We start from the raw sequence: 23314 nt of genomic DNA, 5'->3' as shown, positions 1-23314 counted from the left end.
ACATGATCTTACATGTTTGTTTTATAAACTTGAAAATTAAATATACACTCAGAAAGCACACAGAGCACAAGTGTACAGCCCAATAAATATTTACAAAGTAAACATACCCATCAGTTAGCACCAGATGAGGAAAGAGAACATCACTGGCATTTGAGAAGCTGTCCCCAGGGCCCAACCTAGTCATACATCCCCTCCTCTACAAAAGTAAATTATCTTGACTTCTATCGCCTAGTTTCAAATTTTATATAAATGGAGTCATACAACATATTCTCTTGTGTCTCGCTTCTTTCGCTAAATACCGTCTATGTTGTTGCTCAAGGCAGCTTATTTTCATCGTTACGTATTATTCCATTGTATAAATATACTATAGTTTATTCATGCTTCTATTGATGGACTTTTGGGGTTTTCCAAGTTTGGACAATGCTATGAACATTCTTGTACATGTCTTTCAGTATATATTTCTGTCGCTGGCTTGTAGAGTAGGTGTATGCTCAGTAATAATAGATATGCCAAACCATCTTCCAAGGTGTTTATACCAATTTAAATTGCGATTGATGCCTTACATTTTTACAGGATCACTCTGGCTGCTGCATTGTGAAGTGACTGTGCAAGGGTAAGGGTGGTTGGAGGAAGACTAATTAAGAGGTCATGCAGTAACCCATGTGTGGTAAGATGGGGCTCAGCCCAGAGCAGGAGTATTGGAGATGGTGATACGTGGTTGAATACTGGTTATATTTTAAAGGTAGGATCAACAGGAATTTCCTGACAGGTTGGATATGGAGGATAGAAAAAGAGAGGAGGCCAGGATGTGTCCACGGTGTTTGGCCTAATCATCTTTATGGACAGAACCGTCATCAACTGAGATGAAAGCTGGGCAGCCAGTTAGAAGATCATTAGTTCCATTAGGGCCTGTTACATTTGAGATGTCTATTTGACATCCAGCTGGATTGTCAGGGAGGTGGCTGGAGTTCAGGAGCGAGGTCTGAGTCATTGATACAAATTTGGGAGTTGTTGGCAAATGATATATTGATCAGGGTCCAATCGGGAAAAAGAAACCACACTGTAATTTGAACAGGCAAAGTTTATGTTAAGAATTATTACAGGATGGTATTTTACAACAATTCAACAGTTAAAGGCTAGGACTTCTGTGGAAGTATCTCTTTCCCTTTTCCCTTCTTCCTCAACCCTCTCCTTTCCTTTCCTCTTTGAAATTTAACCTGGTGGACGTGGACTTATTGCTGCTGAGAGCCATCTTGATACCAAATGAAGCCTAAATACAGAATCCATGATAAAGGAAAACATAACCGCAAATGGAGAGATGTGCCATTATGTGTGCCCTTGAATAAAGCTTTTCTTGAAGTAATTTATACTCTTGGGCCTGTCAGCTCTGTTAACCAATACATTCTCCATTTGCCCAATCCAGTTTGGATTCTATTTTCTGATACTCACTACAGGAAGAGTTATAATACAGATGCTTAGTTTTCAGTGTGTTTGCAGTATTTTCTTGAGAAATATTAGTTTCTCATTTCTCCTGTATTAGCCTTGGTGTCAAACTACCTGGTTTAAGTCTTGATCCTGACACTGTTAAGTAATCACCAGCTACTAAAGCTCTCTTTACCTCATTTTCCTTAGTAATAAATTGACAACAAAAATATACCTTACTGATAGTGGTTTTGTGAGGAATAAATGAGATGAAATGTAAAGTGCTTACTAAGGTGTCTTTCACATGCTAAATAAATGTTAGCTATTTTTACTGTTTAACAATTAAATAGTGTTTGTTATTATTTTCCATTGCTGAGAGAGATTTGATTTATTCTGCAGTGTGTTTTGCTACAAATCTGCATATTTTTAGCCTTTAATTTCACAATTACTGAATTTTAAGGCTTGTAGTTTGTTCCAGAATAAATCATCCATATCACTATTGCTGAAGTGTGTGTAAACATAATCTCTTCCTATAACTTATTTTGTACATGTCATTGGTGACATATCATAGCCTATGAAATTCTCTTATTTAAGAAACTTATAACAAATGATAAAAGGAGAATATAAAAATTACTGAATTGACTGTGCAAAAAAACCCCAAGAATTATTAACTCCAACAGGGAATTGGAGCAATGAGGCATGGACCTAGTAAGAAGTAAAGAGAACTCTAAAGCGTATAAGAACAGCAGATGTGAGGAGCAGCCGCTACCCTAGGGTGGAGGTGGAGGGCCCAGGAAGAGGTCCCTCCCCCAGCCCCACACTTGCCCCCCAACAGCTGAGATCCAGACCTCACTGGAGGGGTGTGGCCATGGCCTACCAGTGTCAGGGGAGTCCCTGTGGTGCTGCACCACTGGAACTTGTTGGAAATCCCTCTTTAGGTGCTGGGGAAAGGGGCGGTGCCTTGCGAGAGTCACGCCATGACACAACTGCTGGGAAGTTGGGATGGGGGAATGGGGGGCTGCTGGCCACCACATACCAGAGGAGCTGGCCCTGGAGAAGTACCCACCATCAGAAGCCCAGCCAGGAAGCACAGCAGAACCAGGAAGAAAGACTGCTTCCTCCTGCAAAGTCTCTCCGTCACCCTCTATTGACAACACCTAACATCATACCAGTGTCAAAGGAAGTATAAAGGGCCTAACTCCATTTTTGCAGAGTAGGTAATGAAGGATGAATTTGTAGCACAGTTACAATAAATCAGTGACTGATACAGATGGCATATAAAACTAAAAGACAGAACGAAGTCACCAAGGGAATAAGTATAGACACAGAAGAAGACCAAAGGCTGAGCCCTGTGGGCTGTCACTTTAACGGTCAGGCAGGAGTGGAAGAACCAGCAAAGGCCACCGTGGAGGAGCAGCCAGGGTGGCAGGTGGTATTCTGGGAGCAAAGTGAATCAAAGAATAGGAGAGGAACCAGATAACATACTGACAGTTCTTTTGTGAAATTTTGCCTCAAAGGGGAGCAGGGGAAAGGTGTAGTAACAGACAGAGGAAATGGGGTCATGAGGAGTTTGTTTGTTTTGAAGATGAGAGAAATAACTGCATGCTGTATGATGGGAATAGTCCAATGAAGACATGATGCTGGGGAGAGAATAGACGGGCTGGAGTGACGCCCTGGAGTAGTGAGGGATGACGCGATCCAGCACTCAAGTACAGAATTCCTTTAGGTGGACACAGGGGTAGTTCGTCTACAGTAACAGGCAGGCAGCAGAGAGGGACACAGCTGGATGTGGTAGTGGAAGTCTTTGGTGGCGGGAGTCTCCACTTCCATTTTCTCAGTGAAGTAGGAAGCAAGGAAGGGGGAGGTGGTGAGAAGGATCGAAGAGGGAAGAGGAGGTGTGAAATACACATTTAGAAGAATGGCATAGACCAAGCAAAGTTAGAATTATTAAAGTGAGGGTAGTCCGCATGGTTCTGGGTTTTCCTCCAGCCATGCACTGCTGTAGTATGGAGTAGATGGGCAATTGGGTTTATCCAGGGCTCTCAATTTACCCAGCAGGTATGATGAGGTGACAGGGAGGGGAGGGAGTTGAGGATGCAAGACACTGATGATAATGATTCACCATGGAGTTTAAGCTAGGTTACTAGGGAGGGAGAAGTCATAAGGGAATAAGGTAGTACGATGTGGGTTGGAGGTCTTGATTTCAGGGCATTAGAGGGAGTAACCTGTAAAGAAAGCAGGTGGTGGTTATAGTGGGATGCTTCCAGGGTTCCATTCCTTGAACGGGACAAAGTCTAGGGTGTGATCACAGGGAGAGTGAGAGTCTGAGGTAAGAAAGAGGATAAGAGTGGGATTCATGGAGCCAAGAGGTTGTTAGAAGGATTACGTACCTGTATACTGAAATCTCCAAGAAGTGAGGGGAACAGTGTTGTAGGGTGTCATAAAATTATAAGCTCTTCACAGATGAGAGAAGTGTGTGCCCTATACAGTAGCCTCCCAAGCACAGCACAGAATGTGTAGTGTAGGCAGAGTGAATACCTGTGGGATGCTGAGGGAGAGAACAGGTCCGCTGTGAAAAGGCATGAAGCATAGATGAGCCTAGTTTTGTGAGGTAGAAGAACTGAGCCTCGGGTGCTTTGGTGGGATCATATTGAAAAGAAAGCCTCCAAGACAAGAGGGAGATTCAAACTCTGAAAATGTACCTAGCTTTGTAGGCACTAGGGTATTCCAGCTCACCCGAGAGGTGGGAATTGGCAGAGCCCTGGGAAGGCAAAGTTGTGCTTCAAGAAAACGGCAAGAAGTGCATCCCCCAGGGAAAGCTCTTTTTCCTGCAACAGAGAAAGGCCAAAGCATTTCGTGCTGGGTCAGAGTCTGTCCCTGCCCTCAGAGTGTTGGTCCCAGCAAAAGAGGGTCCTAGCACTAAAGACGTCCGAGAAATCTCCAGCTCTGTCATCTTTAAGGATGAGCAAGCGGACCAACCAGTGCGACTCCCATCCGAGTGCTACTCCATTGGGCCAGTCGGAGGACGCAGTGCCTGGGGCTTTAGGAGTTGGCCGGCGCAGTGACTCCGGGGTGACCAGGATAAATGTGTTATTTCTGGCTTTTATCCCGAACCAGAGAGCGGGTACCATGCCGCACCGTGACCACGGCCTCCGTGTGAACTCGGGCGTGCGCTGCACCCGAGGCTCGGAGACCCAGGGTATCACCACTTTAGTGCTGCTGCTGGGCTGCAAAGCGGCGCCCCGCGGCGCGGCAGCGGAGCGGGGCGGGGCGGGGCTCCAGGAGGAGAGCACCGCGCAGACTTCGCCTGCGTCCGCCCTCAGCCAATCACGAGCCTTCCTTCGGCTTTCCCCTGAAAGTCGTCCCTCCGCAGTTCTCTTTCTTTGGCCTCCTTGTTTCCCGCCGGCGTGTAGAGTCCTCGGGTACGTTGCATTTCCGTTTCCGGCGCTGTCCATGCGGGCCTGAGGAGGAGCTGCAGTTGTGTTCCCGGTAACGGTCGCGGGCTGGGGGAGGCGGCGGCGGTGGGGTCTTCGGGGCTGGGGCTCCGGGAGGGTCGCGGGTCGTGCGCGTGGTAAGGTCCTCGCTCGGTTCTCCCGGACAGTCTGCTCCCGAGCAGCGCCTCGTGGCCCGGGCAGACATATTTGGTACCTGCCGGAGAAGTGCTGAATGAATTCACGCAGAGAGCCGGGACCGGGAGGGGAGGTGACAGGGAGAGGTGAGAGGTCGTTTCCTACCGGGGTAATCCTAGCAGGTGACTTAAACCGGAGCCAGATCTGTGGACTCCAAATTGTGCTTTTCCCACCCCCATACCCCGAAAAAAGGAGGAAGGCATCCGTACAAGTTCGGAACCCAAATATAGTGGAGAAGAAAAATAATGTCTCTGGAATTCTACAGCTGTTTGGTGAAAGCGTTCCTAGAACCCAGCTCTCCTGACTCCCGGCTAGGTTTTTTTGACATTATGCTGGTATATGTGGACTTTCTGTTTCCTCTGGTGTGTGTCCGTGGGAAACCTCTGGCAGACCTCCAGCGGTTGTGCACACTTCTGATGCGGCCCTTATAGCATGGTACAGAAGACGTGCGTTTGTATTTCTTCCACTAGTTCAGATCGCAGCTGTAGCCGTCTCTATGCACAATGCCTAGTGCATTATAGGCCGATGCAAATATTTATCGAACTGAAATGAATTCAGTACCTTAATTGAATGAAGTGACCCCACCCCACCCTTTTTTTTTTTTCAAGTAAGCGCAGCAGATTGTATGCGACCCAGTTTCCTAAAGAACTCTCTAATCCAGTGGTTTCCAATTTATGGGCCATAAATTCCTGGGCCTCTCAGAAGTCATTGTAAGGGTTTCTACAAATCCATGTGGTGTCCAGGCGTCATCCACAGTCAGTCAGATCTCACGCACGGAGATATTGCTGTTTTTTAAAGGCATATAGATGAGTATTAGAACTTGAAAATTTTACATATTCAACAGTTTTAAAAGTAATACTGCTATTATGTTGGAGGGTTGTTAAAATGCTTTAGTTGTTCAGAATAAAATATCTTAAAAATAGTGTAAGTTTGGAGGCCATTTCATTAGTCCAGTTGATATTTAGGGCTGAGTTAGTATGGTAACCACTAGTCACATATGGCTATTTAAATTTAGAGTTGAATTAATTAAAATTAAATAAAATTTAAAATTCAGTTTCTCAGTTTCACTAGGTACGTTTTAAGTTCTCAGTAGCTACATGTGGCTGGTGGCTACTGTGCTGAAAAATATAGAATATTTTCATCACTGCAGAAATGGACAGTGCTGATGTAGACATTTAAGACAAATAAAAAGTCACTTAAGCAGAGGTAACTAATTTATAGCATAACAGAGATAAGTGAAATTGGGGATTATTTATTTATTTATTTATGGCTGTGTTGGATCTTCGTTGCTGCGCATGGGCGTTCTCTAGTTGCGAGCGGGGACTGCTCTTCGTTGCAGTGCACTGGCTTCTCATTGCAGTGGCTTCTCTTGTTGCGGAGCATGGACTCTAGGCACGCCGGCTTCAGTAGTTGTGGCACGAGGGCTCAGTAGTTGTGGCTCGCGAGCTCTAGAGCTCAGGCTCAGTAGTTGTGGCGCACGGGCTTAGCTGCTCTGCGGCGCGTGGGATCTTCCCAGATCAGGGCTCGAACCCGTGTCCCCTGCATTGGCAGGCGGATTCTTAACCACTGCGCCACCAGGAAGTCCCAGAAGTCGGGGTAATATTAAGCAGTTTCCATGCCTGTTGGGTAAACAAATATATATCTCTTCGAAAAGACGTAAATGAAATTTACTGTTTTTCTATGGGTGTTTTCTGGATTCTAAAATGCTTCCCCTGCCCCCACCCCACTCAGTATAGGTTAGAGTTAGTTGTGGTTTGGTAAAAAGCTACTATGGAGACTAAGGACCAGAAGAAACATAGAAAGAAAAACAGTGGGCCCAAAGCTGAAAAGAAGAAGAAACGTCATCTGCAGGATCTCCAACTTGGAGATGAGGAGGATGCCCGGAAGCGAAACCCCAAAGCATTTGCCGTCCAGTCTGCTGTGCGGATGGCGAGATCCTTTCACAGGTATGTTTAGCTGGAGTCTAGTGGTTCTTCCAATTATTCTTTTTAAATAGTAGGAGGCTCTCCAGAGGTTTGGATTCACGAGTCTGTTCCACCTCTGAAGGACATGGAGATGCAGGTCATATATTTTTTACTGAAATGTGAGAAGTCTTTCCTGTGGACGTCACTTTGCCTCCAGCATCTGCACACTGATTGGCTTCTTTTGTCCAAGAGAAAAAGAGTTTTTCTTTATAGAATTTGTTGTTTGTAAACTTTAAACAACCTCTGTGGTAACAGGTGTGCTTGTGTTATTTTCCGGATATGTTTCATATAATTGGAGTCTGTAGTATTAAACAGCTTTATTTAATGGGTCCTTATTGTAGGTACTTTAAAGGCAATGTACTTTAAACATTATTGAATTAACTTCTCCTAGTAGGAGAGCCAAATTTAACCCAATAGCCTCTGCTTTTATTTATTATGGTGCACTGCCTCCATGTTTGCCTCTTGTTTTCTTTTTAAACTAATAAGGCAATCAGATTTAAGGTGTGTATAGTTTTCAGCTTTGCTATTGTGTTGTATATATTTACTGAAGTGGTTATTTGGATTGGGGCCAGAAGTTAACAAGTTAATTGTATTCACACATTGTCTGTTCTGCTCTCTTTAAAGTTTGTGCTTCTAGGGATGATGCCATTTATATTTTGAAAGTGAATTTGCTTTTTTTTTTTTTTTAAACAAATAGGACTCAGGATTTGAAGACAAAAAAGCATCACATTCCAGTGGTTGATCGAACTCCACTAGAGCCCCCACCAATAGTGGTAGTGGTGATGGGGCCTCCAAAAGTTGGAAAGAGCACTTTGATCCAGTGCCTCATTCGGAACTTTACCAGGCAGAAGCTGACAGAGATCAGAGGCCCTGTAACAATCGTGTCAGGTAGGAGGTGCTGTCATCTGTGGGACATGCATGTCTTTGTTTAACATTTTCTTCACTGGTAAATGGTAAAGTAATACTGTCACTCCATGTTACTGCTCTTGTACTTTTATTAAGGCGGCTGTAGCTTCAGAAAAGGATAGAGTCCCAGAGATAATAATGATGTAGATGTATACCTTATTCTAACTGCTGTATGGATTTGCCAGCTGTGCTCCTCTGAAAGGCTTGGCAGGCCTGGGCAGGCTGGCTTGGTCATGGTGAGCACCTTCATTTAACAGATAGTGAGCACCTGCTATGTACCAGGTGCACCTGTTTGCCCTCCTGAAGCCACGTTCTTGTGGAAGTGAAGGAGTTTTTCCTTTCTTTTTTTCTGTGAGAACTTGTCTGCTCTGGGAAATGGTGATGTCTCTGCAGTCTGAGGGAGGATGAAACAAATTCCCAGATGGCAGTGGTAGAATCTGAAATCTCTTCTCATAGTAATAACATAGTTGGATTGAGGCTTTTCTTTTTCTTTAAGGCATTCCCATCATTTTGACTGATTTCTTTTAGCTTAATTTAGAAATAATGATCGCTCCATGAACATTCTGTCGCATTAGGTTTGAGGGTTTTTTCGCGGTAGTGAGAACAGGGGAAGCTTTGATAGAGATAGAAGCTTTGGCCCACTGCTGAACAGCGGGATCACAGCCATCATGAAGCCTACTTGTCTGCCCATTCCAGTTGGAATTTTACCTGTTTGAGCACTTGATTCCTATGGGTAGGCTTTTGATATTATTTTAAAATTAGAGAACATAACAAGAAAACTAATTTACTTTATTTGAAATTTACTTTATTTGATCAGTTTTCTCCTATAAAAATGAACTTCTGGCATACTCTTGTGAATGTACGAGGTGCTTTACTAGATGCAATTAAAAATAATAGTTAGAGTTAACAGATTTTTTTCCAAGGCTTTTTAAAAGTAGAATTTTTATCTTTTCACTTATAGGTAAAAAGCGCAGACTCACCATTATTGAATGTGGATGTGACATTAACATGATGATTGATCTGGCTAAAGTAGCGGATTTGGTAAGTCATTGGGGGCAGCATGGGTTTCTGATGGGGATTTACAGCAATGTGATAGGTTTTTTATCCCATGTTGAAGGGAAGAAAGATTTAAGATTATTTAAAAAATGATGAGTATCATCAGGGATACAAAAGATGTGTTTGAATTGATGATGATAATAATTGTTATAGTAAACATAGAATGTGCAGAATGAAATGTATTCTGAAATCTAAAAGCAGACCATAGGTCAGAGAAAACCTTAAATGAATGTAGCTAATAAAAGCTCATTAAGATATGCATACATACATACAAGTTTATAATAGTACCATTTCTTGGACCCTTACTAGGCACTGTGCTAACAGCTTTCTACAAATTTAGCTCATCTAATCCCCCAGTATGCCTTAGAGGTAAGTAGGTATTATCTCTAGTTTACGTATGATGAAATCGAGGCTCCCAGAAGTTAAGCAATTTTTCTGAGGATGAGAATTCTGCTCTTGATGGTGCCAGAAACTCTGTTCTTAATGATTATGATAAAATATGGATCTTTTTACCATATTGGGTAAAAAATCTCATGGATTACCCTTGAGAAGTTGTCAGAGTTTATAATAGAAAATCTATACTGTACTCAGCATCTGGAAATTGTGCAGCCTTGATTGCATTTACAGAAATGTTAATGTCTGTTAATTAGCTTTAAAACTAGCAAAAATAAGCCAAAAAGGAAAAAAAAAATTAAACCATATTGATTAGGAAGTGTGGGGTAACAGATACCTTGTTGGGGTTTTTTTTGTTTTATTTAACCCCTTCTGAAGAGCTGTTTGGGACAAAGAGCTACAGATTTTACCCTTTGGCTCAGGAAGTCTCCTAAAACATAAAATAAAAAGTAATTTAATATAGATGTTACAGTTGTGCCATCTTAATATCAGAAAATAAGTACCATTCAAATTTTGAATATGTAGTGCTGCCATTAATAAAAATAAGTGTGTTATTGCCAACACAAAATAGTATAAACTTATTAAATCTTGTGTACTTGAAATGATTGAAATAGTTCAGCATGTCATTAGTTTCTCTTTTATGTAACATATGTTGTATACTAATCTTAAAAGCATACACATATTAAGAAAGATGCCTTTCATATACATCTTTTTAAGATTTAAAAAGGAACACATGCATTTGGTAAGATATTCAAACTGTGCTACAGGGTATGCACAATGCATGATTTTGCTTTCCTTGCTCTGACCCCTAGTCTCTCAGTCCCCCTCAGCAGTATTTTCCAGATACTATATAAATATACATACAACCCTTTTAAAGCACACACTGTTTATCATACACAGTGTTCTGTGCTTTACTTTTTTTCACTTAGTATGTCTTGGAGGTGTAAAATAAGCACTAAGTTCAACCTCATTCTTTTTAAGTGTTCTGTTGTCTGTACCATTATTTATTTAGCCTAGCTTAATGTGTTTTTGTTTTTGTTTTATTTATTTTTGGCTGCATTGGGTCTTTGTTGCTGTGTGCGGGCTTTCTCTAGTTGCGGCGAGCGGGGGCTACGCTTGGTTGCGGTGAGCGGGCCTCTTATTGCCGTGACTTCTCCTGTTGCGGAGCGTGGGCTCCAGGTGCGTGGGCTCTAGAGCAGAGGCTCAGTAGTTGTGGCGCACGGGCCCAGTTGCTCCACGGCATGTGGGGTCTTCCCGGACCAGGGCTCGAACCCGTGTCCCCTGCGTTGGCAGGTGGATTCTTAACCACTGCACCACCAGGGAACCCCAGCCTAGCTTAATGTTGATTGCTCTGTTCTGGGTCATAAAGCTTCCTAAGTCACAGCGAAGGCACACAGTACATGGATTCGCGCGTGTGTGTGTGCACATGCACATGTATGAACATTGGAGGAATAATAGAGGCTTTACTTATCTTTAGTTGACAAAGATTGTCAGCTCAGGGACGGTTTGCCACCCACCTGTTCTTCTGACTCTACAACCAATTGCTTGCTACTTGTCACGCCATGGTATCAAATGGGGTGTAGGAATACTCCACAGCCAGCCCACACAGCTGTGCTTCCTCACAATGCTCAGTGGTCCACCTTCATGTATTTTGTGGTTTAGGATTATGAATGTTCCCTAGTTTAATCAAAGATTAAGTTTTTCTGTTTTTTTTTAAAAATTATTTTTAGTTAGCTACAGAAAGATGAGGACAGAGATGTATTAAGTCTCTAGGAATCAACTATGAAATTGTTTGTTTTGCATGTTTGAAGAGTATAAATTTTTAAAATTGGTCTTATGTACTTATATTTTCTTACAGATTACCATCCATGACTATCCTTTGACTCAGTTCTGAACTGGTAGACTTTTTTAGTTTCTGAGCAGTTGCATGTTACCAATTAACTTCTAAGGTAGAGCTTTCTTACTACATACTTCCCAGTGGAAAACTTTTTTTCCCCTGAGGAGATTGAAACAAAAATGTTTGGCTTTCTTCATGTTTTTGATGTTTTTCATTGATTACCACGTCCTCCCATTTTTTTGGATATCAGAGATCTGTTATTTGGTTTCCTTGTTAGAGATCTGTTATTTGGCTTAAGAACACCTTACAAAAAACTTTACTTCTTGCAGTGAGGACTTTTCAGGTAAGGGCCAAATTAGATCTGGCCGTTTCTGAGTTATTTCTCATGTATGCGCATTCTTGAAATGTGGTTGAGACTGTGTCAAGGTTGCCTTTTAGAGCAAGTCAAAGGATAGTGTTTTCTCTATCATGGTGATTCCCTAAATAATGATTTGATTTAGTCTAGAGCAGGAGTTGGTGAACTTTTTCTATAAAGGGCCAGATAGTAGATATTTTAGGCTTTGTAGGTCCCAGTTTCTGTTGCAATCACTGAACTGCAGTTGTAGCACAAATGTAGGTGTAGACAATATGTAAACAAGTCAACATGGCTGCCTTCCAATAGGACTTTAGTTATAAAACAAGTGATGGGCCAGATTTGGCTCATGAGCCATAGTTTGGTGATGGTCTATTTTGGGTAGCCTCCTTGAGAAATTGTGTCTTCTGTTTTTAGGTTCTGATGCTTATAGATGCCAGCTTTGGGTTTGAAATGGAAACATTTGAGTTCCTAAACATCTGTCAAGTACATGGCTTTCCTAAAATTATGGGCGTTCTCACTCACCTAGATTCCTTTAAGTATAATAAGCAACTGAAGAAGACAAAGAAGCGACTAAAACACAGGTTCTGGACAGAAGTCTACCCGGTAGGAAGATAATTAATTATTGAATACTAACACTATAATCCTTTAAAAATAGAATGAGTGGGAGAGATTAACAAACATCTTTACCGGATCACCTCCTTAGTTTCCTTAATATATCTGTTCATAGTCCCTAGAATATTTCCTTGAGATGGTCTTTATTCCGGACCTCTTGGTATGTCTCATTTGTCTCTGCATCCCCCAGCACCAGGCAGTGTCTGGCTCTAAGTATTTTGGATTTGTGATTTAATAGAATTTGTCCAAAGTTTTTCCGTGTTACAGGACCAGGAACTATAGCGCACACATACTGCCACTCCTTCCTCTCCCCCATACTACTGTGTTGTGTCCCATCGGTCATAAAATTTTTTCTGTGCCCAGGAGCCTCACTGTTCCTTATGTATCCATACTCCAGATAGATGCCACTGCTTGACTTGAAACTAAATATATTTGCAGTTCTGTCCATACAAAGCCCTAAAAAGATGAGTCCTGAAAGAAGCCAGAGAAGTTCTGGAAGCGTTGGCACAGTGGGTCACTAGAAGTCTCCCTTTCTTAGGATTGCTTCTTATTTAAAGGCCTTTATTTTGGTGCAGTGTTGACAAGAATTTCATTGAAATTTAATTTTTTGTTTTTCTTAATATTTAGGGTGCCAAGCTATTTTACCTTTCTGGAATGGTACACGGAGAATATCAAAACCAAGAAATTCACAATCTGGGCCGTTTTATTACAGTTATGAAGTTTAGGCCTCTTACATGGCAGACTTCTCACCCTTATATCCTGGCAGACAGGTAAAAAGTGAATGCAAACTTTTTCTTCCTGACCCATATGTTTCAAAGCGAAAAAGTTAGGAAAAAAACAATAATAGAGCTTATTTTGTCTTATTATTGAATAGTGGTGAGAGAACTGTACTTGATGGAAAAATATCTACTTCTTTTGTATCATTACTTAAAGATGCTGTGGCTTCAGGAGTAAAGTATGAAATGTTTAGAAAAATGTGAGGATTCTGAAGCATTTAAAGCTACAGGATGTGGGCCCCATCCTGCTTTTTTACCCTTAATTTTCAGTGATGCTGTCTTTGGACCATGGTGCTCCAGTCACTCAGATGTGCCCTGTGCTTTCCTTCCTTTATTCTTTTTTCATATATTTTGTCAGCCTGGAATACCGTTTCTCCACCTGCCAAAATCCAAGCCACACTAAAAAATCCAGGTCAAAGCTTAATCTTCTTCCATAAATGGTTTTTCTGGATATGTTCTCTTCTTTTCCTCAACTCCAGGGCCATGTCGTTTCCCATCTTTGGTGTCTTGCTTGTGGAATGTGTATCCTGTAGAGCCTGAGAGAGATGCAGTCATGTGTTTGCCCCTTTGCCCCTGGTAGATGGTGAACTCTGCTCCCTTATTTCTGTATTTTCTATACTTTTCTAAACAATATGGGTAGTGAATTACTGAATGTGATGAATCACTGAAATGTGAAGAGAGGTACAAGAACTCTGACATTTATTTCTGCCATATAATTGGGTTTTATTTTTCTAGGATGGAAGATTTGACAAACCCAGAAGATATTCGAACAAATATCAAGTGTGACCGAAAGGTGTCTCTTTATGGTTATCTAAGAGGAGGATACTTGAAAAATAAAAGCCAAATTCACATACCAGGTATCCTTTTGTCGTAAAATATACTATATTTGTAAAACTCTTGGGATGACTTCATTTCTCAGGAAAACTGAAAAATGGCCATACAAGATAGAGCCATCTTCCTGGAGGTTTTAAGAGATAACTCAGCTCTGCATTGGCCACCCAAGGTGTTGAGTTGACCAAATTTCCTCTGCTCTGATGGTGTTGTTTAGCTAAAGAGATACAGTGCTAGTGTCAAACCGTGCCCTTGTTGTGGTTGAGGCCTTCCGACTGTGGGCCATTTCTGCCGCCAGTCACTCGTCAGCTGAAGCCATCTTCCTGTGTCTGTCTTCCAGGTGTAGGAGATTTTGCTGTGAGTGACGTCAGTTTCCTCCCAGACCCCTGTGCGCTTCCTGAACAACAAAAGAAGCGCTGTTTAAATGAGAAGGAGAAGTTGGTGTATGCACCTTTCTCTGGAGTTGGTGGTGTGCTGTATGACAAAGATGCGGTCTATGTCGACCTTGGGGGCAGCCATGGCTTCCAGGAATCGGTGAGAGGGAAGTCACGGGAAGTTATGTAGTCACCTTTTATTTACTGAAGCTTTTTATCTTTAGTCATATTTATGATAAAGGCCACACTGCATATTGTAAATGTTCAAAATACTTAAATTGCACCAAGCAGAAAGTAAAAGTCACATCCTCCATACCTCCCTGCTGCCGACACACACAGGGGATCCCATGTCCCCAGTGTGAGCTTTGGAAGCAGTTTGGTGCCTGTACTTCCCATTTCTCATCATATAAAATTGATATGTTTTCTAGCTCTCTTTGGTCATTCTCTTTTTTTTCTGTTTTTCTCTAAACATATACATATTTATTTAGATTATATATCTAAATTATTATATATTTTTTGCAGATACCATATATATGGTATTTGTGTGTGTGTTAGAGAGAAATAGTATTTGTTATATGGGATCCAACTGTAAATACTTTTGCAACTTTTTGGGGGCACCTAAGAATATGTGAATCTGTTTTTCCCCTGTTAGTATTCATAGAACTGCTTCAGTTTTTTCATAGCTGTGTAGTATTTCATCATATAGATAAACTTTGTTTACTGAACCAATCCTTGGAGGGCTATGGTGCTCAGTCCCAGTTTCCCCTGGTTTGAGCAGTACTATAGTGAGCGCCTTCGCCCATGCAGCTTTGCTCACTGGGAGGGGTCTTTTTATGCAGCAAATTCCTTGAAGTGCAATTTTTGTATCAAAGGTAACATTTTTAAAAAATAGACTCCAGATTTTTATTTCTTTGACTGTTCTGAAATGGGATTTTTCCGTAAATGCTTTCTGTAACATTGGCAACACAGTATTTAGGTTATCAGACTGTATACTCCATGTACTTTGGAAAAGTTTAATGAGGACAGAGATCAATTTTAGGCCTTGTTGTAAGAATTCTTCTTTTTCTTCCTCTTCTTTTTTTTTTTTTTTTTGAGGCAGTAAGAAGGGTTCTCAGGAACTGTGTTTAAGGTAATTTTGAGAAACTGATTGAAACCAGTGTGTTTTTCTTCAGAATCCTTGTGCATTCCTCACTTTCCCTTTCTTGGTGGCCTTGACAGGAGGAGGTGAGGCCCACCCATGAACTGGTCCAGAGTCTCATTTCCACCCATTCCACTATTGATGCCAAGATGGCTTCAAGTAGAGTGACACTTTTTTCTGATTCCAAACCACTGGGGTCAGAGGATATAGATAATCAAGGGTAAGTGTGCTGTTTTTGTGTTCTTAAAAAAAAATTATATTACATAAGGTTATATCATACATCATTCTGCCATCATAAAACGTTTTGGTGGGATTCATTCCAGGTTGTTTGGTTTTGCTTTTTGCTTTGTACATGCTTGTATTTCTGAGGGGTCTTTACTTATGTGACATTACATTGAAGTATTTTCTTGAAATCATATGAAGGATTCAGTTTTTTAACAGACTCAGAATATTCCTTAAATTTCACAAAACCTTTTCCATAGGTTGCTTTTGTTTCTTAGGAGTCCTGAGACCACTTGGCTTTATTTTAATGGCCAAAATAACAAGCAGAGTCAGGGAGCTTTTTCAGGTCGCTGTCCAGAAGCCACATACCTTGTCTCTAAAATTTTTACTAAGTTGTGTTGTAATATCTCCTGTGGCTTAATTTCTACTAATACAGGGCTTATGTGAATTATTATCAGTCTGGGTTGGGAATTTGTATATTTATACATAGTGGGTATTTTGGTTTTATTGTAGTGATTTATGACTGCCAATAAAAATTAGTCTGAAAATGATTGAGATCATCTAATTTATCATTTATTATAAGTATATACAAAAGCAGGAAAAATTTTTTGGAAAAAATCATCTGCCCTCTAACTAGCAGATGGTATAGCATGGTAATTAAGTGCAGTGGGCCTACTAGTTTGAGGAAATCAATTAATTTCCTAATATCTCACAGGAGTTGTGATGATTAAACACAGTAGTGCACATAAACTACTTATCATGGTGCCTGACAGATAAGAGGTATCACTAAAAGATCCCTGTTATTACGATCATTATTATTAGCTATTTTCATTTTTGAGCATTCCTGTAATTATCCTTGTGTACATGGATTTATCTAACATAGTTACAGTTATAATACACGTAAAATTTTTATATCTATATTGTGAACATTTCCTTTTTCTATATAGTTTCTTATATATAGTCATCATTTTGTTATTATTGACGTATTCAAACTTATCCATTCTCTTTTAGTACAATTTTTAGTATTTTTCTAATTGTTTTTTTTTATAGTTTTATATAATACTGCTACATTAAATAGCTTGATAGTTTTTTATTTCATCCCATAGTTTTGGCATCTTGATGATTCTTCTTTATCAAGTATTGCATTGGTGATTTCAAAATGGGAATATTCTTAGTCAGTTATTCCTTCTCCATTCATTAGCTGGCATTCTTTAACAAAGAGCTTTCACCCCTTTATTTTAGTATCACTGTTGACTAATGGAGTTTTAAAAAAATATTTGTTATTATCCCATTACTATCATTAGTCTTTGTGATGTTTATATTGTCCCTTCAGTCTGTCTTCTGTGTCCTTTTGGCGTGTCCCTGTTAGTGCTTGAGCGCTTTTTGCTTTCTGACAGCAGGATGTTCCAGGCTTACTTTGTGCTTTCCCTGCCTTGGACCTGCAGTCAGCCATTTCTCTAAGGATCATCTGTTTCAAGCTTGGAACTAATGGGTCTTCTAAAAGATCTGTTAAGCACTCACTTCCCTTTTGAGCAGTTTCTTTCTAAAATTAGACGTTTTTTAAAAAGGTTATCTCTTTATTTTCCCTATAAGTTGTTTTGTAGAGTGGTATTATGGAAATATGCATGAGTTTGCTTATTAAGTATTCCAGTATTTATCAAATCATTCCTTTATATGCTGTGTTATGTAAAATCATTCCTTGACATTATTTTCTATTTCTTTGCATATTTATTGACTTGCAGATTAGCTGGTTATTGTACAAATAGAATTATTTTGCATTTTCTCTTTAATATAGGCCGTGGATGCCAAAAGAGGAAAAGCAGGTGGATTTAAAAACTGGTCGAGTGCGTCGGAAAGCCATTTTTGGAGATGAAGAAGATGAGTCTGGAGATAGTGATGATGAAGATGATAAAGAAATGTCTGAAGGTGACAGGTTGGAAAATAGCTCTAGTGATGATGAAACAGAAGAGGGGGAAGATGCTGAAATGACTGGTAAACAGTATATGTCTGGTAAAGGTATCAAACGGCAAAAACTTGAGATGGAAGAAGACGTTGAGGTGGATTTGCCAGCGTTTGCTGACAGTGATGATGACCTTGAGAGAAGCTCAGTAGAAGAAGCAACAGAGGAAGCTGATGAAAGCATTGAAGAAGAGGATTCCACTGCAGAGGAAGAGAGGGATATTTTAGAATCTAAAGCTGTTAGAAAAGGTGGTAAGGCAGGACTGTTACAAACTAATGGTCTGAGTGATAGTTTGAATCTGGAGAAGTCTTTGACAATGAAAAAAGCAACCCTCACCACTTCAGATTCAGGTCATTGCACAGCTGAAGAGGCATTTGCATCTGAAGATGAATCTGAAGAAAACTCCTCTCTCAGTACAGAGGAGGAGGATTCAGAAAATGAAGAGGTTATTAGGAAAAAGTTTCCAAAGCCTTCTCAAGTGGTCAGTAGTCAGAAACTGGGGTCAGAGAACTTAATTGATGAGACCAGTGATATAGAAGACTTACTCAGAGAGGAAGAAGATTATAAGGAAGAAAATAACTATTCCACAGAAACTTCAGGTATGCTTAAATTTAATTTAACTGCCGTTACAAACTTGGCACTGAAAATGTTCTACAAATAGAATGTCTACCATTTGGAGTCTGCTGTTTTGGAGACTTTGTTAACTGTTCAAGTATTACACCTCATTAAAGGATTTCAGGATGAATGAGTGATGAGCTTGAAGCAGAGAGGACAGACAAACAGACTTAACTGATGTCTGTGTTGGTCCTTTCAGGTGCCCTCAAGTGGAAGGAAGACCTTTCCAGGAAGGCAGCTGAGGCCTTTCTGAGGCAGCAACAAACAACTCCAAACCTTCGAAAGCTCATTTATGGGACAGGTAAAGGAGCTCTGGTTCAGATCTAGAAACATTTTAGTTTCTTAGACTATTTTCTGAGAAGGGGATGAAGAAATTGGTTAGAGGATTTGGGTGGTACTTTTGATATCCATACGATATTCCTGGCTGTCATAGTTTGTATTTGGCAGATGTTTTTAATCATCAGCTCATGAGGACTGTAAATCAGTCGTATGAAGTAGATTTATGGGTTTGCCATAAAACTTTTGATAAGAATAGTCTTCATTATGTCATTTTGTACCCCCTATAGAAAATCCTTCATGAATTTTTTGGTAGAATTTAGTACCAGAAAAATAATTCTGCCTGAAAAGGTGTTTTTTCCTCTCTGAGAATGAGTGCTCTGTATTACTCATTCTGTTTTTTCCTTTTGCCTTTCTCCTCTGATTTTATATTTTATTAAATTTGTCTATATGTTCTTTTTGGAAAGAGCTTGACTCAGTAATGCAAAAAATAAAGTGGCGAACCTGGTATTGTGGTCCCTATTTACTGTATGGTTAGAACAAGGCCAAGGAGTATATGTGAGGTAGGAGCATGGAATCGGGGGTTGGTATTTACTGATTGCCATTCAGGTTTTGTCTAAGTACTCTAAGTGATTAGAGACTCAGCACTCTTCAAGAGAAGCTATGATAATTGAAAGCTCTGTCTTTAAATGTCCCCTCCCTGCCCCATCCCCCAGTATTCTCCCTCCTCAATGGACACTTTGCTGCTGCCTTGCAGGAGGGCAGATGTCCTCCAGACCTGCTCAGCAGTAGTTCCATGGCCTTTCTGTGTCTGTGGCTGATGCGCTCAGGGGCACACACCATACCTACTGCAAACAGAGACCTTCAGTCCCTAGTCCTCTAGTGGGTGGATTTATTCTCACTTTTCTATCATGGTGGTCTCTTTAGTGACAGAGGATAATGAAGAAGAAGATGGTGATACCAAGGAAGAGCTCGGAGGGTTGTTTCGTGTCAACCAGTCTGCCAGCGAGTGTAAGCACAAGGCTGACTCTTTGGACTGCTCCAGATTTCATGTGGAGGTGCCCCATGATTGGGATTTAGAGGAGGTGAGGCTGAATATAAATAGTGTATTTGACTTAATGAGAAAATTAGGGAATTTTTTTAAAAGATTATGTGATTTCAGTATTGCCTACCTGTTATTTGCTTCTTATTTTTTGTGGTTTTTTTTTTCACATCTTCATTGGAGTATAATTGCTTTACAATGGTGTGTTAGTTTTCAACTCTTAGTGTGAATAGTATTGTTAATCTTTATTTTGAAGCATTGCACGTAGGTTTTCATACATTTGAGATACTTTGTGTTTTATAACTAGGAGATATGTAGTGTCCCTGAGTTAACATTTATAATTTCTACTATTTGTAAGCAAACAGGAATCCATGACACTGGTAAATTTTCTTCCCCCACTCATCACTCTCTGGTCACACCAGAGAATTCATTCAGTTCTTAAACTTGCCAGGTTTAATCCCATCTTAGACCTCTTGTCTTCTGTTTTCTTTTCTGGAATGTTCTTCTGATCTTCCCAAGGCTGACTTCTTTTGATCATTCGGTTTAGCTGAAATGTCACTCCTCAGGGAGGCCCAATGACTATCATATTATGTATTTTAATTCACTGGGTAGCACTTGTGCACTTTACGAGATTTTTATGTAAGCATTTTTTGGGTAAAATTTAATACAGATTATAGAAAACCACATAAAAGTAATTGTTTAACTTAATGGATTACTAGGTGAGCACCTCTAACCACCATGTGTCCATCCTACTCATAGTCCTCTCCTCCCTGCAGAAGGAATCACCACTCTTATGGCAATCATTTCCTTCTTTCCTTTATAATTTCGTCCTCCAAGTATGTATCAGTAAACACCAAAGTTTAGTTTTACCATGTTATTTTTGTTTAGTTTTCTCTATGCCTTTTAAACCTCTCAATCTACAGTATTCCCCTCCACCCATCTCTTTTTTCCTTACCTTTTCACTTGTTTAAGAAGCCAAATATTTGACGTGTAGAGTTTCTCGTATTCTGGATTTCCTGGACGCATTGCATCCCTATGTGCGGTCTGTCAGACTCCACTCTTCTCTATATTTCCTATAAATTGGTACAGAGCAATACCAATAGAATTGTCTATGGTGATGGGTAAAGAATTGTCTTATGTGGCTACTTGTGGCTATTGAGCACTTTAAATGTGGCTAGTGAGACAGAACTAAAATTTTAATTTTATTTAAGTTTTGTTTAATTTTAATTAGAATTTAAATAACCACATGTTGTAGCTACCCTCTGGACAATGCATCTAGAAGTTTGATTAGATCTAGGTTTGAGGTTTTCGTTTTTTGTTTTCAAATTTTTTGGCAAGACTGCTTCCTAGGTGGTGGTGTTTTTTCATTAGGAGGCACATAAAATCATCTTGTGATGTTAGCTATTGATGCTCAATGCCTAGATCCATTAATTTATTAAGGATGTAAAATGGTGATATTTTGTTCAAATTTCTCTTGTTAGCTGGAATACTTCTATATAGAGAAGCTTCTCATCTACTATTTGGTTACCCAGTTCCATATAAGCAGTATAAATGCTTGATTATTTTTATCAGTTTTCAGAACGATTCTCCAAAGGTGACTTATTTTTTTTTAAGTTTTTTTTTTTAACTCATGAATTTAAATATAGTTGATGTGTTTCCTTCCCCTGCACTTGTTATCCTTACTGATGATCATATTTATCGCATCTGTGACCAGTGAGAGTCTCTTCAGATTGGCTCCTGAGTCCTTTTGACATGATCCTAGTAGTCCTTAGATTGCTTCATTGCTGTCTGATATGATAAGGTGTTCCAGTATCATCTTGTACATTTCTGATGCCAGACTTGGAAACAGCCATAAGAAGTCCTGATTTTTCTTAGTACAAAATGGTATTTCAACATCGCAGTCTAGGTCTATGTATACTCATTGCTATGGGTCAAGTCATTGTTTCTAGGCCTTTTCAGTGACCAGAGCTAGGAAAATTCATACATACATTTTCAATTCAGATTCAGGACTACAGGGTTCTTACTTAATCTCTTTTATCTTATGTTTATATCTCTTGTTTTTCCACTGTAGAATTAGTCCCTGTTTGAACTTGAAGATGATTAAATTAGAAAATTGTGTAATTATTTGCTTTATCCCAATTATACATAGAAGTGTCAGAATAACATTACACGTTTCTATTAATATGATTACTAGAAACTTAAAGTTTTTTCCTTTTTAAAAAAAATTTTTTTTATTTATTTATTTGGCTGTGCGGGGTCTTAGTTGCGGCACGCGGGATCTTTGTTGCCGTGTGCGGTATCTTTTAGTTGCAGCATGCGGGATCTAGTTCCCTGACCAGGGATCAAACCTGGGACCCCTGCATTGGGAGCACGGAGTCTTAACTGCTGGACCACCAGGGAAGTCCCCTGAAGTTTTTTTCTTATATGTTCTCCCTTTTGTTTTTTCAAAAGTGGCTACACCATTTTGCATTCCCACCAGCAGTATATGTAGCTTTTGAGTCCTCCACATTGGAATAACATCACCAACACTTGTTATTACCTGTTGTTATTTTTGTTGTTATTGTTTTTTATTGTTATAACCATTCTAGGAGGTGTGATGTAATATCTCATTGCAGTTTTGATTTGCCTTTTCCTGATGGCTAATGATGTTAGACATCTTTTCATGTGCTTGTTTTCCATTTGTATATATTATTTGAAGAAATATCTATTCATACTGTTTTCCCATTTAAAAAATTGGGTTATTTGTCTTTTTATCATAGAGTATGTATTCAGGATCCAAGTCCCCTTATCAGGTATATGATTTGCAAATATTTTCTCCTATTCTGTAGGTTATCTTTTCTATGCCCTTTGAAGCACGAAGTTTTAAATTTTGATGAAGTCCAATTTCTCTGTATTTTTGTTGTTGTTGGTATCATATCTAAGAAACCATTGCCAAATCCAAAATCATGAAGATTTATTCCTATGGTTTGTGTAAGGGTTTTATAGTTTATCTCTTACATTTAGGTCTTTGGTACACTTTGAGTTAATTTTTGTATTTGGTATGAGATGAGTCCAACTTCATTCTTTAGCATGTGGATATCTAGTTGTCCTAGCACCTGTTGAAAAGTCTGTTCTTTCCCCTATTGCCTTGTCTTGGCACCCTGGGTGAAAATCACTTGACCATAGATACATGGGTTTATTTATGGACTCTTAATTATATTCCATTGATCTATACATCTGTCCTTATGCTAGTACCGTACTATTTTGATTACTATTGTTTTGTAGTAAGTTTTGAAATCACCAAGTGTGAATCCCCCAACTTTGTTCTTTTTCAAGAGTGTTTTGTCTTTTCTGGATCCCTTGGGTTTTCTGTATTTTAGAATCAAAGAATTCTTTGCAGAATCTTCTTCTGCAAGGAAACCAACTGGGATTCTGATAGGGATTGCACTGACTTGGGTAGTATTGAGACCTTAACAATACCAAGTCTTCTAATCTGTTAACATGGGATGCCTTTCCATTTATTTAGATCTTTTCTTTCAAGAATGTTTTGTAGGTATCAGAGTATAAGCTTTGCACGTCTTTTGTTGGATTTATTCCTAGTATTCTTTTTGATGTGATTGTAAAAGGAACTGTTTTCTGAATTTCATTTTTGGATATTCATTCCTAGTGTATAGAAATAAAGTTTACTGTTGTATATTGATCTAGTATCTTGCAATCTTGCTGAAGTCATTTATTATGATAGTTTTTCAGTAGATTCCTTAGGGTTTTCTATACACAAGATCATACCACCTGTGAATAGAGATAGTTTTTCTTTCTAAACTGGATGCCTTTTATTTTAATTTCTTACCTAATGGCCCTGACTAGAACGCCTAGTACAATGTTGAATAGAAGTGATGAGAGGAGACATCCTTGTCTTACTCCTGATCT

At 39.7% G+C, this 23314-nt stretch overlaps 1 protein-coding gene across 5 annotated transcripts in view; it reads left to right on the top strand.

Annotated features, from left to right (window-relative positions):
• Positions 1-4810: 4810 nt before the first annotated feature.
• Positions 4811-23314, top strand: part of BMS1 (BMS1 ribosome biogenesis factor) — a 43919-nt gene continuing 25415 nt past the window's right edge. Inside the window, exons 1-13 of one of the 5 annotated variants that reach the window (XM_082425501.1) lie at positions 4857-4911; positions 5244-5366; positions 6783-6997; positions 7713-7903; positions 8883-8962; positions 11977-12165; positions 12802-12944; positions 13686-13807; positions 14122-14315; positions 15374-15513; positions 17311-18074; positions 18290-18391; positions 19294-19451. In XM_082425501.1, the coding sequence (XP_082281627.1) occupies positions 6822-6997; positions 7713-7903; positions 8883-8962; positions 11977-12165; positions 12802-12944; positions 13686-13807; positions 14122-14315; positions 15374-15513; positions 17311-18074; positions 18290-18391; positions 19294-19451 (2259 nt within the window). In that variant the 5' untranslated portion in view covers positions 4857-4911; positions 5244-5366; positions 6783-6821. Of the gene's footprint in view, positions 4912-5243; positions 5367-6782; positions 6998-7712; positions 7904-8882; positions 8963-11976; positions 12166-12801; positions 12945-13685; positions 13808-14121; positions 14316-15373; positions 15514-17310; positions 18075-18289; positions 18392-19290; positions 19452-23314 lie in introns of those variants that run through there. The other 4 variants (XM_082425499.1, XM_082425500.1, XM_082425497.1 and 1 more) reach the window with 4 other exon arrangements.

This window comes from Balaenoptera physalus, assembly GCF_965194825.1.
Source record: "Balaenoptera physalus genome assembly, chromosome: 14".
NCBI lineage: Eukaryota > Metazoa > Chordata > Mammalia > Artiodactyla > Balaenopteridae > Balaenoptera > Balaenoptera physalus.
Note: the sequence above shows the minus strand (reverse complement) of the source record. Positions and strands in the feature narration are given on the sequence as shown.